The 17,469-nt window shown below is 40.4% G+C and overlaps 1 protein-coding gene across 6 annotated transcripts in view; it reads left to right on the forward strand.

Moving 5' to 3' along the window:
* Positions 1-17,469, forward strand: part of nbr1a (NBR1 autophagy cargo receptor a) — a 64,794-nt gene that overhangs the window by 29,120 nt on the left and 18,205 nt on the right. For 5 of the 6 annotated variants that reach the window (XM_057825621.1, XM_057825618.1, XM_057825622.1 and 2 more), the window contains 5 exons: positions 5,742-5,819; positions 5,890-6,152; positions 11,495-11,614; positions 11,754-12,041; positions 12,386-12,545. In XM_057825621.1, coding sequence (XP_057681604.1) covers positions 5,742-5,819; positions 5,890-6,152; positions 11,495-11,614; positions 11,754-12,041; positions 12,386-12,545 — 909 coding nt within the window. The remainder of the gene's footprint in view (positions 1-5,741; positions 5,820-5,889; positions 6,153-11,494; positions 11,615-11,753; positions 12,042-12,385; positions 12,546-17,469) is intronic. The other variant, XM_057825623.1, reaches the window with a different exon arrangement.

Genomic DNA, 17,469 nt, shown 5'->3' on the forward strand with positions numbered 1-17,469 from the left:
GGTATTTCCACCTTAACATACAGTGGTATGAAAAAGTATCTGAACCACACAGATGAAAAAACAGTGTCTGCTTTAACATAAACAACCCAAACATTTATAGGTTTTCATATTTTAATAAGGGTAGCATGCAAACATAACAGAAGGGGAAAAATAAGTAAGTGAACCCCCTGCTTAAGAAGACTTTTTTTTTTTTTTTTTTTTTTCACAAAACAAATTAACTCAGGTGTGTGCCCAATCACTGATGAGTGGTTTAAAGCTGCCCTGCCCACTATAAAACACAGACCTGGTAAGAAATGTCTTGATGAGAAGCATTTTCTTATGTGCATTATGGCTCGGTCAACAGAGCTGTCTGAAGACCTGCGGTCAAGGATTGTTGATTTGTACAAAGCTAGGAAAGGATACAAAACCATCCCTGAAAGTCTGGATGTTCATCAATCGTCAGAGAAGTTGTCTACAAATGGAGAGAGTTTAGCACTGTTGCTTGTCTGCCATCCACAAAAGATGAGGCCAAGAGTTCAGTACAGAACACTCTGAGAGCTAAAAAAGAACCCTAGAGTGTCTGCTAAATACTTAAAGAAATCACTGGCACAGTCCAATATCTCTGTGCACACATCAATTATATGTAAAACGATGGCCAAGAATGGTGTTCATGGGAGGACTCCATGGAGGAAGCCACTGCTGTCTCAAAACAACATTGCTGCTCGTTTAATGTTCGCAAAAAGGCACTTGAACACTCCACAGAAGTTTTGGCACCATATTTTTGGGACTGATGAAACCAAAGGTGAATTGTTTGAGAGTAACACAAGGTCATGTGTGGAGGAAAAATGCAACAGCTCACCAACATCAACACCTCATCCCCATCGTGAAGCATGGTGGAAGGAGCATCATGATTTGGTGCTGTTTTGCTACCTCAGGGCCTGGACAACTTGCAATTATTACTGGAAAAATGAATTCAAAAGTTAATCAGAATGTTTTGCAGGAAAACCTGAGGCCGTCTGTCAGACTGTTGAAGCTAAAAATAGGATGGATTCAGCAACAAATCAATGATCCAAAACACAGAAGTAAATCAACTTCAGAATGGTTTCAGAAGAACAGAATACACGTTCTGGAGTGGCCAAGTCAAAGTCCAGACTTGAACCCCATTGAGATGCTGTGGCATGACCTAAAATAGTGATTCATGCCAGACATGCCTGGAATCTGAACTACAGCAGTTTTGTACAGAAGATTGGGCCAAGATTAGTTTGATCGATGTGTCAGACTGATCTGCAGCTACGTGAAGCGTCTGGTTGAAGTTATTGCTGCCAAAGGGGGGTGAGGTGGGGCACAAAATATTAAATGTGATGGTTCACTTATTTTTCCCCTTTCTGTCATTGTTTGCATACTATCCTCATTAAAATCATGAAAACCTATAAATGTTTGGGTGGTTTTAGTTAAAGCAGACAGTATTTTTTTTACCTGTGTGATTTTCACAAAAATCACATTTGATGTTGATTTTATGCAGAAATGTGAGAAATTCCAAAAGGTTTAGATCCTTTTTCATACCACTGTATTATTTGCCCTCTTTCAAACCAGCTGTCTTTTCTGTCCTTAAGTCACACATTTCTGTCCTGAAAAGAGTGCTCTTTTATTTCCGGGCAGGTAGATAGCCGTTTCTGGCAACAACATAAATAAATCTTCCTCAGCCTCAACATCCCCCATGTCCACTTCTTCAACAGCCACTCTTAGGTCTCACTGTCAGATCTTATTTTAAAATTGTTCGGAGATTAAGTTACAGTAGCTGCAATGTCAACAAGTTTTTCCAGTCTACATTTTTTAGCTTATTGCAAATGTGTGTATCTGTGTGTGTGTTTCCCCTTCTGTACCACATTCCAGTAACATGCTTCTTCAGTGTAATTTAATTCATTATGCATAGGTGTGATTGTGACTCTTATCTTGTTGTTGTTGAAGATGGTAACTAGAGGTACAACAATTAATCGACAACTGATCAATTATTAAATTAATCGACAACTATTTTGATAGCTTATGAATCGTTTAGGCCCTTCTTCACTTTAAACTTGTCTAAATTATTTTTCTTATAACATAGCTATAACGTCTCAGTTGTAAATATCATATTTCTTCAATATATTTTTGTTAAATCAAAGTAGGAAATATCTGCTTTTACTTAGGAACACAACAATTCACATTTTTTGCCATTTTTTTGGACATCTTACTATCGAAATTAGCTTCTTGATAAGGCTGCATGAACTAATGGCGTACTGCACGCAACATGTCATTTTTGTTAGGGCTGCAGCTATTGTTTTAGTAGTCGATTAATCAATGAACTACAGTGCCTTGCAAAAGTATTCGGCCCCCTTGAATCTTGCAACCTTTCGCCACATTTCAGGCTTCAAACATAAAGATATGAAATTTAATTTTTTTGTCAAGAATCAACAAGTGGGACACAATCGTGAAGCGGAACAACATTTATTGGATAATTTAAACTTTTTTAACAAATAAAAAACTGACAAGTGGGGCGTGCAATATTATTCGGCCCCTTTACTTTCAGTGCAGCAAACTCACTCCAGAAGTTCAGTGAGGATCTCTGAATGATCCAATGTTGTCCTAAATGACCGATGATGATAAATAGAATCCACCTGTGTGTAATCAAGTCTCCGTATAAATGCACCTGCTCTGTGATAGTCTCAGGGTTCTGTTTAAAGTGCAGAGAGCATTATGAAAACCAAGGAACACACCAGGCAGGTCCGAGATACTGTTGTGGAGAAGTTTAAAGCCGGATTTGGATACAAAAAGATTTCCCAAGCTTTAAATATCTCAAGGAGCACTGTGCAAGCCATCATATTGAAATGGAAGGAGCATCAGACCACTGCAAATCTACCAAGACCCGGCCGTCCTTCCAAACTTTCTTCTCAAACAAGGAGAAAACTGATCAGAGATGCAGCCAAGAGGCTCATGATCACTCTGGATGAACTGCAGAGATCTACAGCTGAGGTGGGAGAGTCTGTCCATAGGACAACAATCAGTCGTACACTGCACAAATCTGGCCTTAATGGAAGAGTGGCAAGAAGAAAGCCATTTCTCAAAGATATCCATAAAAAGTCTCGTTTAAAGTTTGCCACAAGCCACCTGGGAGACACACCAAACATGTGGAAGAAGGTGCTCTGGTCAGATGAAACCAAAATTGAACTTTTTGGCCACAATGCAAAACGATATGTTTGGCGTAAAAGCAACACAGCTCATCACCCTGAACACACCATCCCCCCTGTCAAACATGGTGGTGGCAGCATCGTGGTTTGGGCCTGCTTTTCTTCAGCAGGGACAGGGAAGATGGTTAAAATTGACGGGAAGATGGATGCAGCCAAATACAGGAACATTCTGGAAGAATACCTGTTGGTATCTGCACAAGACCTGAGACTGGGACGGAGATTTATCTTCCAACAGGACAATGATCCAAAACAAAGCCAAATCTCCAATGGAATGGTTCAAAAATAAACGTATCCAGGTGTTAGAATGGCCAAGTCAAAGTCCAGACCTGAATCCAATCGAGAATCTGTGGAAAGAGCTGAAGACTGCTGTTCACAAACACTCTCCATCCAACCTCACTGAGCTCGAACTGTTTTGCAAGGAAGAATGGGCAAGAATGTCAGTCTCTCGATGTGCAAAACTGATAGAAACATACCCCAAGCGACTTGCAGCTGTAATTGGAGCAAAAGGTGGCGCTACAAAGTATTAACGCAAGGGGGCCGAATAATATTGCACGCCCCACTTTTCAGTTTTTTATTTGTTAAAAAAGTTTAAATTATCCAATAAACTTTGTTCCACTTCACGATTGTGTCCCGCTTGTTGTTGATTCTTGACAAAAAATTTATATTTTATATCTTTATGTTTGAAGCCTGAAATGTGGCGAAAGGTTGCAAGGTTCAAGGGGGCCGAATGCTTTTGCAAGGCACTGTATTTATCTTGAATAATCAAGTAATCGTATAAGGAACATAAAAAAAATTAAAATACCAGAGCTGAACCTCAAACGGTAAAAAAAAATTTTTTTTAAAAGAGGATTCATGTACAACAAACAGTTGGCTCACTTGCATAGCAAAAGTCCGCTAGCTTAAATGCTATAAATCACGGTTTAATGCTCTTAACAAATGGTTCGGACACATATCCCACAAAACATGGCTAAATATACCTATACACTGAATTACGAATGCATTAAAAAAAACATTAGCTCAAACAAAAACTTAGCTTATGTTGGTCTTAACAGGGAGCAGATGGAGTCAGCCATGTGAGAATACCTTGTACCTTGTAATGAGGTAGACTAGAGGGCGGTGTATCCACCCAAATCAATAAAACCAAATGCAAACACTTTCAAAACAAACCTTTACAACACCAATTTAATTAAAACAAATACTCGAAGGAGCAAAATTTAATTCACATCTTTTTTTCTAATCGAATATTCGAGTAATTGATTCATCGTTGCAGCACTACCCATTAATATTCATGACGTTAGCAACTGTTGCTAGACGGGTCAAGCTCGCATTTGTCCCTAATGCTAAATGCATGTAAATAGTGTATGAATAAGCTGTTTACTGAGCTAAACCGACCAATTCCGTCTGAAAATGATGTCCCTGGTGCCAAAGTCGCTGATGAAGATGTGGAACAACATACAAATGTTCAGTTTAAGAAATCGCTTGCGTGTCGAGGGCTGAAAAGGATGGGAAAAAGAGCCGACCTGATCCAGAGGTAGCTTTTTTATCGGCAACTTTTTCTTGTGTGCATTGCCTTACGCCACCGACAATGACATTCTCCTGTTTCAACAATCTATCCTTGACCACCATATGTCCAGTTTTTCTTATATATTATATCCTCTGGTTGTCTTACGTCTCTGACCGTTCTTGGGGGTAATTTACATAGCTATTTTTGTGTAGCCATGCAAATGCTACTAAATGACAGCCAATAAACTCTTTTATGTTTTTGATTAAGAAGACATCTTAATTCTATAATTTATTTACGCTTCCCCCTTACAAAAGTTGTTGTTTTTTTTTTACTACAGAAAAGGTAACAACGGTGGCAGTCAGATACCATTTTAATTTCTTTCAGGTCATTCATTGTCAGACAGCTTGCTGGTGTTATATTGATCTTTTGGACGTCCGCACAAGTTGATCCATTGTTCATTTTTTTCCTCTTTTTTTTGGCTTCGGGAAACGTATGAAGAAAACATCCTTCATATGTCGTAATGTCTAGAGTCGTTTTTACAAGTTCCATAGCAGCAGTGTTTACTCGGCATGTTCTTTTTTGAAAGATTACCAGCAGAAAACAGGCAGTACTAACACGGGTTGTATGCGAGGGCGCTTCTATGTTGACCCACTTCCGGTTTACGATGGCGACGTCATGGTCTAAAAATAGCATTCATGTGGTACACTATTGATTAAATCTTTAGTTCAATAAATTAGTTACCAACAAATTTGATAATCCATACAGTTGTAGACTACAGTTAAGTCAGGAAGCTGGAGTAAGATATTATTTTTGAAGGAAACAGTCATCCATTTTGTCTTCATTGTTACTTACAACTGGCCTAAAACAACTTCAAGATAAACTGTGAAGATAATTGAAAAAACTTACATTATCCGATTAATCATTTAATTAATCGTCCGACTATGAAAATAATCGTTAGTTGCAGCCCTAATTGTACCTGTCTGTAAAATGTCTTGGCACAAACATGCTAAAGTGTGCTTTTTGCTTGGTCCCAGGTGGTCGCCAAGGACAACAAGGGGGCCAAAGCAGAAGATGAGCCTCCTCCCATGTGGTTCAGATCCTACATGGAGAAGGTAAGGGTGATCCTTACGTAGGATTTAACAACCCTTTTCATCCCTTCCTGCTAAAGTATGTTTTTGACAGTTTAAAGATGAGGTGGTGAAGGAGGTCGTGGAGCGTATGTGCAGTGACTTCTCCGGCCAGTGTTGTACCCACAAGTCTCCTGCAGCACCTCCGCCCGAGGCCAGCGGGAACAGTTGCGCTCCTGTCATGGGACCGAGGCCCGGACCCCCCGCCAACACTATTGGGCCCAAGCCGGGACCGTCCACCTCCAGTGGTTCTCTTGGTTACACACCAAATTGCAGCAGCTGCAATAAACTCACCTCTGAAGGAGCCTACAAGTGCAGGTAGGCAGTGTTCTAATGCAGGGTTACTGCGGGTCTTTAAAAAGTCTTAAAATGTCTTAAATTTAAAATCACGAATAATCAAGGACTTACATTGAGAAACATATGAGGTTATGTTGCTCACACAACATAATTAGCTATTAAATTTAAAATCACGGATAATCAAGGACTTATGTACATTGAGAAACATATGAGGTTATGTTGCTCACACAACATAATTACGGTAGCTATGTACATTATTTTTTTGATGCCGCGAGCTAACACTAGCATTGATCGACATAATGGACACCCCTGCTAGTGTGTCACAAGCTAAACGACGATTAACAAATTTGTGCCTTTCATCGTAGAGCTACCAAGGCTCCTCTGCCAGATCAAATCTACAAACCTGTTTGCCTGATCAAACAATAAATAAATAAATATCGGACATCCTTGCGATGGCGATGTTCAAACAATAAATCATTCAGACCTAGAAGATATTAAATTTCCAGAAGATACGTTTAATGCCTGGGAAATCACTGTAGTCTGCTATAAAACCTTTTATGGTGTGTACTTGTTTTTAGTGATGCACGATAATGCATTTTTCAACCGATACCCGATAATTTCCTCCTCATTCCAACCGATAACCGATAATGTCAAGCCGATAATTCTATTAAAAGATTTATGTAAAATTTTAAAGTATACACAAAAGAAAATATTACTGTGCAAAAATATAATTTATTGCTCTTTTTTTCAACACAATGTATGAACAAGTCGTCAATTCAAACATCTAAATAATGACAGATTGTCTGACATTGTGTAATGGTAAACCTTTGGCAACAATTACTTACAGAGTACATACCTAAGTTGCACAAAAATGCGTTTAAAAGTAAGCCATTCCTAACATATATAACATTAATCCGCTGCAAAACACACCTCCTTAAAACTAGTCAGTTTTAAGTGTAAATCTATTGGCAATAAGTGAAATTATCTGCCATCGCTTCAAGTGTATTTCTCTCAGATTTCTTGGAAGAAAAATAGCTAGCTGAAAATAATCTTAACAGCCTTGTTTTAAGCAATACATTATTATACTTAATCCTAAAAAAAAAAAAAAAAAAAACGAAGGAAAGATTTTGAATAATGTTTGTGGCTACAGAATATTGATTTAAGAATTTGATTATCTACTGTGACTGTAATTGAGCAAAGAAATAAGTTAAATAATTTGAAAAGTGATTGCTAATGTTATATGCTTTGTTGCACACTGTGAAAATGATTACCTCAAAAGAGCGAGATGTCATGTACCCATTCTGCAGCGCTTTGTTTACATTTGCGGCTTTCACGACATTTGCGTTACAGCAGCTAAACTGCTACACGGCAGTACTATTTGGACGGAGTTTGCGCTCGCATCCGTGTGCGTGTTGTTTTGTGCCTGAGTTTTATTAAGCCGAAAATAAAGGCAGCGTTACAAAGTCATCTGACCGCTCGTCATTTCACATTCTGAATGCATTATTGACTGGCTGACTTCGTTTTCTCCATGTTTAAATTATCTTATAACCACTGTGCCGTCATGATAAGCTTGCTTACCGGACATCACTTTTTCATGAAGAATGGTGGTCGTATAAACTGCATTATCTCTTTTATCCAGGGCTTTGGTTCTCGTGTCATTAAGGTAAAAAAAAAAAAAAAACTGTCTCGTCTCGGCGGCAGCTACATTCGTACCGGATAATCCGCCCGCGTTCGGGTCCTGTCTCTGCTCGCACGCCGTGGGGGAACGCTCCAGAAACCGGGGTGTTCGCCGGAGGTCCAGAGGCCGGGGAACCGGGCTCGGCCCGCCCCGCCTATGGCGAGGCGGCGGCGGCCTGCCGGACTGGCCAAAGCGGCGGGCTCCGTCGGAATTTACCACCCGCCTTGGGCTGCATTCCCAAACAGCCCGACTCTGTATCATCACAAGCCCTGTAGTTTAGCTTAGTGTTTACAATAGCTTTAGCATTCCTGCTAGCAGCAGCCTCTTATATGTTCCAAAATTCTTTGTGATGCAGTTTTAAATGGCTGCTGGGTTCGTGGTTTTGAATGAGGACGCGTTCTTTCTGCCTCGTGGAACTTGGACGGTACATGTTTCGCAGCTGGCGAGAGCGTCGTTTTTTTAGTAACAGCCACCATAATATTCAACTACTTCTTGTCTTGTAACTCCGCCTCCTCAACCCCTCCTCCCTCAGGGGCTTCAGAGAGGGGAGGGGTTGAGGAGGCGGCGTGCTGAATTCTTCGGTTGAGCACATTTGGAGGCAAAATCAAGTATATAATTATCGGATTGCATTATCGGTAGAATTTTTTTATTATCTGGTTTATCTGTGTGACGTCATAATTGCCATTATCGGCCGATAATTATCGGTGACCGATATTATCGTGTATCTTTACTTGTTTTTACTGTTGCACCGATACAATTTTTTGGCCCCGATACCGATACCTGGCTGTGCAGTATCGGCCGATACCGATACCATACCGATACCACCCCGATTATATATATATAATTTTTTTTCTTTTTTTTTCCCCAAAGAGCTACATAATTGGATGTGAAGTTATTGCTATCAAGGCTTTGTCAGGCTGTTGCTTACCTTTGCAAAATAGGAAAAAGACTAGTACAAAGTATAATATACTAGCCCAACAGTAAGAAAGTAAAAATAAGTTCATAATAATAAACTCTGAATGAATTGAGTAAACTTTTTTTAAACCTCTCAAAGGCCAAACAGTGCAACTTTCATGAAATTATTGTCACATTCTGCTGCTGGTTAGATTGTGTTTTGTTGCTGGGCTGTTAGGGGGGGCGTTCCTGACGTCGCACCTGAATCCAATGCGGGCTCATCAACGCAGCATTTAAGCACGGGTGAGCTCAGAGAAGGCTGCCGAGATATTTGCTTTGCTGATCGCCATTTGACATCTCGCACTATAGTCTCGCTACATTTGCTTGTTACGCCCCTGCATTGGGTTTTTTCTGTTAGTATGCTGCACTCGTTTGTAACCTCTACCCTGTGCAGGTATTTGAGTGTTTTTATTCTGGCTTTTTGGCTCGCTGCCTATCGTCTTAGTTAATCTTCGAGTTTTTAGTATTGAGCTCCGTCGACCTGCTGTCACAGACTCCTTTTGTCATTTCTAACTATCCCGCGATCGCGTGTTATTTTTTGTTTGCAATCATTAAACCCTTGTACTCATCCCCCGCTTGTTGTCCGCTTCGAGGTCCAACCTTGTTTCCGCATTTGCGTTAGCCTCGTTTTTTCGGGAGGGGGTGGGTCCCTTATTTCTATTTCTGAAAGGTGGCAACCCTACTTTGGAAACACTTCCCAAATTACTGCAGCATTTCTTTCAGTAAAAGACAATAAAAGTAAAGTAGACGTAGTGAACTGACCAGAGATTGTTGCACCTGTCCAGCGCCCTTCCTCTGGATAGCAGTCCTGCTCTTGCAGGCTCAAACTCGTGTTCGTTCACGTTTCGTCTTCACATGTTTTATCAGGTTCGAGGTATTGAAACTGGCCGATTTAACTCCACATCTCGCACCCTCGCACTGGCGCGTCGAATCATAGAAGCGCTGCCTCGCGTCGAAGTCATCCCCCTTAGGTGTGCTATTTCCGGCTTGGGCTCGAGGCGACTGCTGGCTGGGTCCTGACGAGTGGTGGCCATTATTCTTGCTTCATCATGCTTTTATGGCTTAGACCAATTGGCGTAGTCACTTGTCACTCAAACATGTTGGAAGCAGCGGCAAAGTTCGATCTTTGTGTCAAAATGATCCAATGAAAAAAAAGTGCGTTCAGAACTTTTGCACTTTAAAATAAAATGAGTTCAAAACTTTTTGCTCTTCAAGAAAAGTGACACTTAAATCAAAAAATTTAATTTCAATAAAAGATTTTTAAAAACTTTTTTTTTTTTTAATAGGTACAGCAATTTTATTTTTTGTAAATGATTTTTTTCTTTGGTTGAAAATAGTTTTTTTCATTGAAGCAACTTTTTCTGGGATTGAAATGTCATAATATGGCCCAAACACAAAAAGGATTACTTCAATCAAAGAAATGAAAAAATCAAAGAAATCAATGAAAAATTGTATTCAAATGCAAATTTCTGAGTCTCAAATATTTTTTCACATTCAAAAAGTTTTGGCTATGATAGATTTTTTTTTTTTATGTTTGATTGAAGTGATTTTTCTTTTGAAAGTATTTTTTTTTGTTTGAAGTAATTTATTTTTTGATTGAATAATAAAGACACAAATGTCCTAGCCAAAATGTGGGCAAATGCAAAACTACATTACTTCAAACAAAAAAGTTTTTTCAATTAAAAAAAACTTGAATCAAAACAAAAATTATTTTTCAATCAAAGAAAAATAGTTTTCAAATGCATTTTTTTTTAGTTTGAAATTTATTTTTGCATTCAAACACATTTTTTTTTTAATTTAAGTGACTTTTTTTAATTGAAAATATAGATTTTGATTGAAGCGACTTTTTTTTTGTGATTGAAGCAACTTTTTTTTTTTTTTTTTTCAGTCTATTGTGGGAATTTACAGGTCACTTCATGTTCATTTTAGGGCATTCAAAGGTTACTCCCTGTTGATTTTGAGTCACTTCCTGTTCATTTGAGGACATTTTTGTGTCACTTCCGTTTCAGTAACTCAAAATCAACAGGAAGTGACCTGCAAATGCCTCAAAACCAACAGGAAGTGACGCGTAAATCCCCAAAAGTGACCGAAAATCAACAGGAAATTACGTGAAATGCCCCAAAATTAACTTGTTGCCTGGCATTGTCTTCCACTGACGGCCACAGACGTCCAATCCATTTGAAGTGGGAGGGATGGCAGCAAATGAACAAATGTTCTTTTGCTGCCACCCTCCCAGTTCAAATGAATTGGACATCTTCTAGTGATAATCTAGGTTTATTTCTCATCAGAAGAATTGTTTTTCTGTTTATTAGTTGTTTTGTAGAATATCTTAGAATGAATTCCTGACCAATGTATTGTTAGTTGAAGTATCGCCGTATCGTGAGATCATTGTTATCGCGAGCCTTGTATCGCAATTCGGATCGTATCATAAGGTACCCAGAGGGTCCCACTCCAACCGCTAAGTCATCAAAAGGACTGTTTCGTTTGGGACAATAGGGGTCATAGCCGTTGAGTCGCACGCGAGAGGAAAAAAACGCTTGTTGATTCACCAATGAAATAGACTTTTTTTTTTTTCTTCATCAGAAATGGTTGCAACATATTTTGGTCTTTAATGATATTTTTAAGGTCTTTAAAAGCATTAAATGTGACTTTTAAAAGGGCGCAAGAACCCTGCTAATGTTGTCTATTGCACTCATTTTTTCAACATTGGCTCTTTGTTTCCCCTTGCTAGCGTTTGCCCATCCTGCATTCTATGTGAGATGTGCCGGCACAGCCACGACCCCAGCCACAACCTCGTGAGAACCAAGACGCCCCTGTCTATCCCCGAGCATGGCATGTCGGGAGAATTGAGGTAAAGCGTGACAATTTTAAGAAAGGGGTGAAACCTGTCTGAAACGCTAGATGGCTGTAGCTCCTGAATGATTTTTGCTTTTTGCAAGAAACGTATTGATAGTCAACAAAAAGGTCTCCCTGATAACATCCCAAATCAGGTTCCCACGACGAGGAGACAGGACGGTGCGCAAGGCCGAGCGACAGCGCCTCAAAGCGGAAAGGAGGCAGCTACGAGCCGAAGTGAAGGAAATCAAGAAGAAACTAAGACTGGAGAAGCGGGGCTTGCAGTGGTGCGGGCCCTCTACCTCGAGCCGAGCTGCCACTCTGACTAACACGGCCTCCGCCTCCACCCAGGCCCCTGCCCCGCCACCCCCGCCCGCTGCCTCAGACACAGCCTCAGGTCCCGCCCCCGCCCCGGCCCCCGATCCCCAGGCCTCCAGTCCAGAGTAAGCTCCGCCTGGGAAGGGCATCCGACCAGTGCTGGATACCTCAAATCCAGCATGGATGCAAAAAGTTTTTTTTTCCACCAAAATGCCATCTTTGTAATTTAGTCTGTATGAGTGTGTCGCTGGCTGCTCTGCGCTGGTGGGGAAATGTCGGAACTACCTCAGTGTGAAAACTGCTGCTGCCGCCGCCGCTGCTGCTTCATAGATTTTCTAAGACAAATGCTTTTGACCTGCACACATACACATCTGGGCTCCTGACGTTTTTTTGATTGATAGACAACAAAAAGAGATGAGAGTGAGCGCGCAGGGCCGTTTTCAACAATGCTCTGTACACTTGAAACTAGGGGTCCCGGGGCCTCGCACTCGTCCTTGCTGCCCACTTTGGCCGCCTTGTTTCTGGATGAAAATCTGCCGGACGGCACTCGTCTGGAGCCTGGTACCAAGTTCATCAAATACTGGAAGATGAAGAACTCGGGGACTATCGGCTGGACCCCTGAGACTAAGGTACCCCTTGCACACATCTGCCCCCCCTCGCAGAGGACATCCTCCACTATTGACCCTCTTCTACTGATTCTCTCTGATACCTTTTTCTCCTTTAACATTTCCTGATAATTGAATCTAGGCTACTCACAAAAAGTTAGGGGTTTTGGGTGAAAGTTCAGTAGGAGGATGAGAAGAAAATCTATGACTAGTTTTATCCTGAGCATTCGCAACTTGGGTAGTATTGTATTGGCCCGAATATAAGACGGCCCTGATTATAAGACGACCCCCTCTTTTTCAAGACTCAAGTTTGAAAAAAGACTTTTTGAACACCAAATTAATTTTTATATAGAAAATAATTACAGTACATCCGAAACAAATGATTATAAGAATATATTTGAAAGAAAAAGCATGTTAATTTGCCTCATTCAAATCTTAATATCTGAACATTTAAATATGTAAACTAAAGTGCAATCACATTCGTAAATAAATGCCTTCTGGTTTTTGAAATGGTAAATAAACCAATCTATTGTGATAAAACAAAATTGCAATAACTGCATTAACCATCAAAGTGACGTCTAAAGCCTGAGTTATACTTCCGCGTCAGACCTACGCCGTCAAGGAAGAATCGAGTTACGACCCTACGCCGTAGCCTGACGCGCACCTCTCGATTTTTGTAACCTTCGCGTCGGGTAGACGCGTATGACGTAGCGAAAACGGACTGTGATTGGTCCGCTCAGACTGTTGTTTCCGGTTTACCGCGAAAACACCGCCATTGTACAATAGAATCAAACATTGTTTTCTACACGCAAAAATGGACCAAGCCGACGGGAGTATCATCAAGAGCAAGTCTCGTCAAGAAATTATTATTGTGATTGCCAAATGGCAAGGTCGGCGATCGAAAAAATAAATAAATGGAAGAACCACCGAGACGTGGGTGGTCGGAATCGAGTGGCCACACGAAGCGGTGACCCAGTCGGCCAAAAACTGCCAACTTTTTATCACTTTATGTCGTATTTTTGGTTGGTGCACTTCATCATTTACTGTGTACATATGTTTGCTGTGAGTCTGTGACTTATTTACGTGTCACACTTCAAGTATATAAAGAATAAAGCACAGATTTGGTGTCAAGAGTTGTTTTGATCTTTAATTTTCAATAACAGACGGTTCACACACACGATACATCATCACTGATTGAGAGTGCCTCGGTGCTTTTTATGATAACCTTAAAATCAAGCCTCCCAACGCAGTTTGGGAAGTTCCCTAGACGCCAGAAATCTGCTATGGCTTCCCACTGGCTGGTTGTAGGACACGGCAAACAAATCGGGCTGGAGGGCTTTGCAGACCTTGAACGCAGTGCTCGACGCCAGTTTGAAGCTAGCCGCCACAGCTAGCTCTCTCCACCGGAGTCTAAAACTCTGTGCGGCATCAAAAGTCGGCCAGACCGCCTCGAAACCGTCTTCTGCGTCGCCTGCCCCTCAACATTTGTATGTTCAATATTTATTCAGTGTTGATGAGCAGAATATTTACTTTCAAGAGTTCCATATTGCATTGTTTATTTTTCTCCGACTAGCGGAAGTAAACAAGCATGCCCCAAAACCGTACAAACATAACGCCACATCCCTCTAGTGGCTTGGCGGTGAATTACAGAGCAACGCGTTCCCTCACCGCAGAACTATCGAATGTCGAATGACGCCGTAGTCGCTACGCCGTCACCGCAACGCGGGAGTATAACTCAGGCTTAACTGTAACTAGTCTTGAAACAAATCTGAATAAGGAAAAACATTGCAATTAAATCATGCAAACTGGTTAAACCTGAGAGTAGCTGAGATCTGTCATGACAGAACATCGCTTCAATGGTATCTAGCGTCGTTAATGGGGAGAGTAGCGGAGATCTGTCTTGACAGAACATCATTTCAATGATATCTGGCGCCATCTTGCGTTGTGAATGGGTATAAGACGACCCCCTCTTTTTCAGTCTTATTTCAATGCAAAAAAACACCCTTATATTCGGGCCAATACGGTATTTACAGTTGTGGTCAAAAGTTTACATACACTTGTGAAGAACATAATGTCATGGCTCTCTTGAGTTTCCAGTTATTTCTACAACTCTGATTTTTCTCTGATAGAGTGATTGGAACAAATACTTCTTTGTCACAAAAAACATTCATGAAGTTTGGTTCTTTTATGACTTTATTATGGGTGAACAGAAAAAAGTGATCAAATCTGCTGGGTCAAAAATATACATACAGCAGCGCTAATATTTGGTAACATGTCCCTTGGCCATTTTCACTTCAATTAGGCGCTTTTGGTAGCCATCCACAAGCTTCTGGCAAGCTTCTGGTTGAATCTTTGACCACTCCTCTTGACAGAATTGGTGCAGTTCAGTTAAATTTGATGGCTTTTCTGACATGGACTTGTTTCTTCAGCATTGTCCACAAGTTCTCAATGGGGTTTAAGTCAGGACTTTGGGAAGGCCATTCGAAAACCTTAAATCTAGCCTGATTTAGCCATTCCATTACCACTTTTGATGTGTGTTTGGGGTCATTGTCCTGTTGGAACACCCAACTGCGCCCAAGACCCAATCTTCGGGCTGATGACTTTAGGTTATCTTGAAGAATTTGAAGGTAATCCTCCTTCTTCATGATCCCATTTACTCTCTGTAAAGTACCAGTTCCATTGGTAGCAAAACAGCCCCACAGCATAATACTACCACCACCGTGCTTGACGGTAGGCATGGTGTACTTGGGGTTAAAGGCCTCACCTTTTCTCCTCCAAACATATTGCTGGGCATTGTGGCCAAACAGCTCGATTTTTGTTTCGTCTGACCACAGAACTTTCCTCCAGAAAGTCTTTGTCCATGTGATCAGCAGCAAACTTCAGTCGAGCCTTAAGGTGCCGCTTTTGGAGCAAGGGCTTCCTTCTTGCACGGCAGCCTCTCAGTCCATGGAGATGCAAAACACGCTTGACTGTGGACACTGACACCTGTGTTCCAGCAGCTTCTAATTCTTGGCAGATCTGCTTTTTGGTGATTCTCGGTTGAATCTTCACCCTCCTGACCAATTTTCTCTCAGCAGCAGGTGATAGCTTGCGTTTTCTTCCTGATCGTGGCAGTGACAAAACAGTGCCATGCACTTTATACTTACAAACAATTGTTTGCACTGTTGCTCTTGGGACCTGCAGCTGCTTTGAAATGGCTCCAAGTGACTTTCCTGACTTGTTCAAGTCAATGATTCGCTTTTTCAGATCCATGTATGTATATTTTTGACCCAGCAGATTTGATCACTTTTTCTGTTAACCCATAATAAAGTCATAAAAGAACCAAACTTCATGAATGTTTTTTGTGACAAAGAAGTATCTGTTCCAATCACTCTATTGGAGAAAAATCAGAGTTGTAGAAATAACTGGACACTCAAGAGAGCCATGACATTGTGTTCTTCACAAGTGTATGTAAACTTTTGACCACAACTGTAACTACTGGCTGAATTAAACTCAGCTACTTGCCTGAGTACTTATCTGTTTACCAATGACTTATTTTGTGTTAAAGGGATCCACAGATAGAAAGACTTGTAGTTCTTAAAATATAAACACAATGAGTTAAAATAATTTGATATTAAAACCCCTTTTGATTTTTTTCGGTTTTATACAGTTTGTAAAATTAGTTAAGCTAGTAGTTCGCAATTGTTGTTGACGTCGCAGGGCAGTGACGTCAATTGGTTACACTCTAGCGACATAAACATGCCATTTGTTCAACCCTTTCAACCCTTTCAATTTGAACCCAAGAGGAACATTAATGAGCATGACAGCAAAGTCGATATTGCTCAAAAGGAGCAGTAAAATGAACAGGAGAGAAACGAGAGTATGACAAAATTGTTGTTCTGCCAAAATGTGCTACGCCGGCAAAAAGGCCTACAAGAGGCAAATTTGAAAGCCAAAGTACTATAGTGCACTTTCACCTTCTTTTGTTTTGATACATACAGACAGAACATAGTATTTTAGTAAAAGAACAATTGTCAGAGGTTCCCTTTAAGGAGCTAGTACTGCTTTGCCACCATCAAGGACATAATAAGCAAAGGCCAAATAATTTTTGTGGATCCATCAGTTCGTTGAATATATATATATATTTTTTTGAAACTATAATCTCTCTAGGTTAGTTCAGTGCTTATCACATTAAGTAACACTTTAAACAAAATAATTATTTATGTACATACTACTATAATGATTGAAAATAATTATAGAACCTTGGTGACATCAGTGGCAGAGGGTATACAGTGATCCCTTGTTTTGCGCTGTTAATGGGGACAAGAACCCGCCGCGATAAGCGGAAAAACTGCAAACCCAAAACAAAGATTTTTGATATTTTTTTTATTCAGATGTAGCATTGGAAAGCGATACATATAAGGCATTTTTTTCACTTTTTTTCCCCAAAGTATATTTTAAAAAAAAAACTTTTGTATAAATGGTTTTTAAGCACTTAAAATGTAATAATTATGATGCGTTTTAAACATGTTACTGTGCCACTGAATTATTTTTAAACAAGAATAAAGTTGGAAAATAGTTTACTTCAATAATGCTTCATTGAGTGAGGCCACTGAAATCTACTTAAGATGCTCACTTACTCACAATGGGTTGCCACAGCAACTGTATAACAAGTTAAACGATGATTGACGCATGCGTCGCATTGAAGTTCGAGTTTCTGGCAAGATGAAACCCAAATGTCTGTCAATCATCGTTAACTTAATCAGCAACTCCAGTGCACTGCCTGACCAACAAAGAGCAGGAAGAGGGAGGGAGGGAGAGTGAGACTACGCGATTGGCACGGGACAGCTCATCTGTATTTATTTTTTGATTGAAAAAATCCGCGATGAACTTAGGGCGCGAAGTTTGAAGCGCGAAGTAGCGAGGGATCACTGTATTTGTTTTTGAACTAGGAATACATTTTTTAAAA

This window comes from Corythoichthys intestinalis, chromosome 21, assembly GCF_030265065.1.
Source record: "Corythoichthys intestinalis isolate RoL2023-P3 chromosome 21, ASM3026506v1, whole genome shotgun sequence".
Taxonomy (NCBI): domain Eukaryota; kingdom Metazoa; phylum Chordata; class Actinopteri; order Syngnathiformes; family Syngnathidae; genus Corythoichthys; species Corythoichthys intestinalis.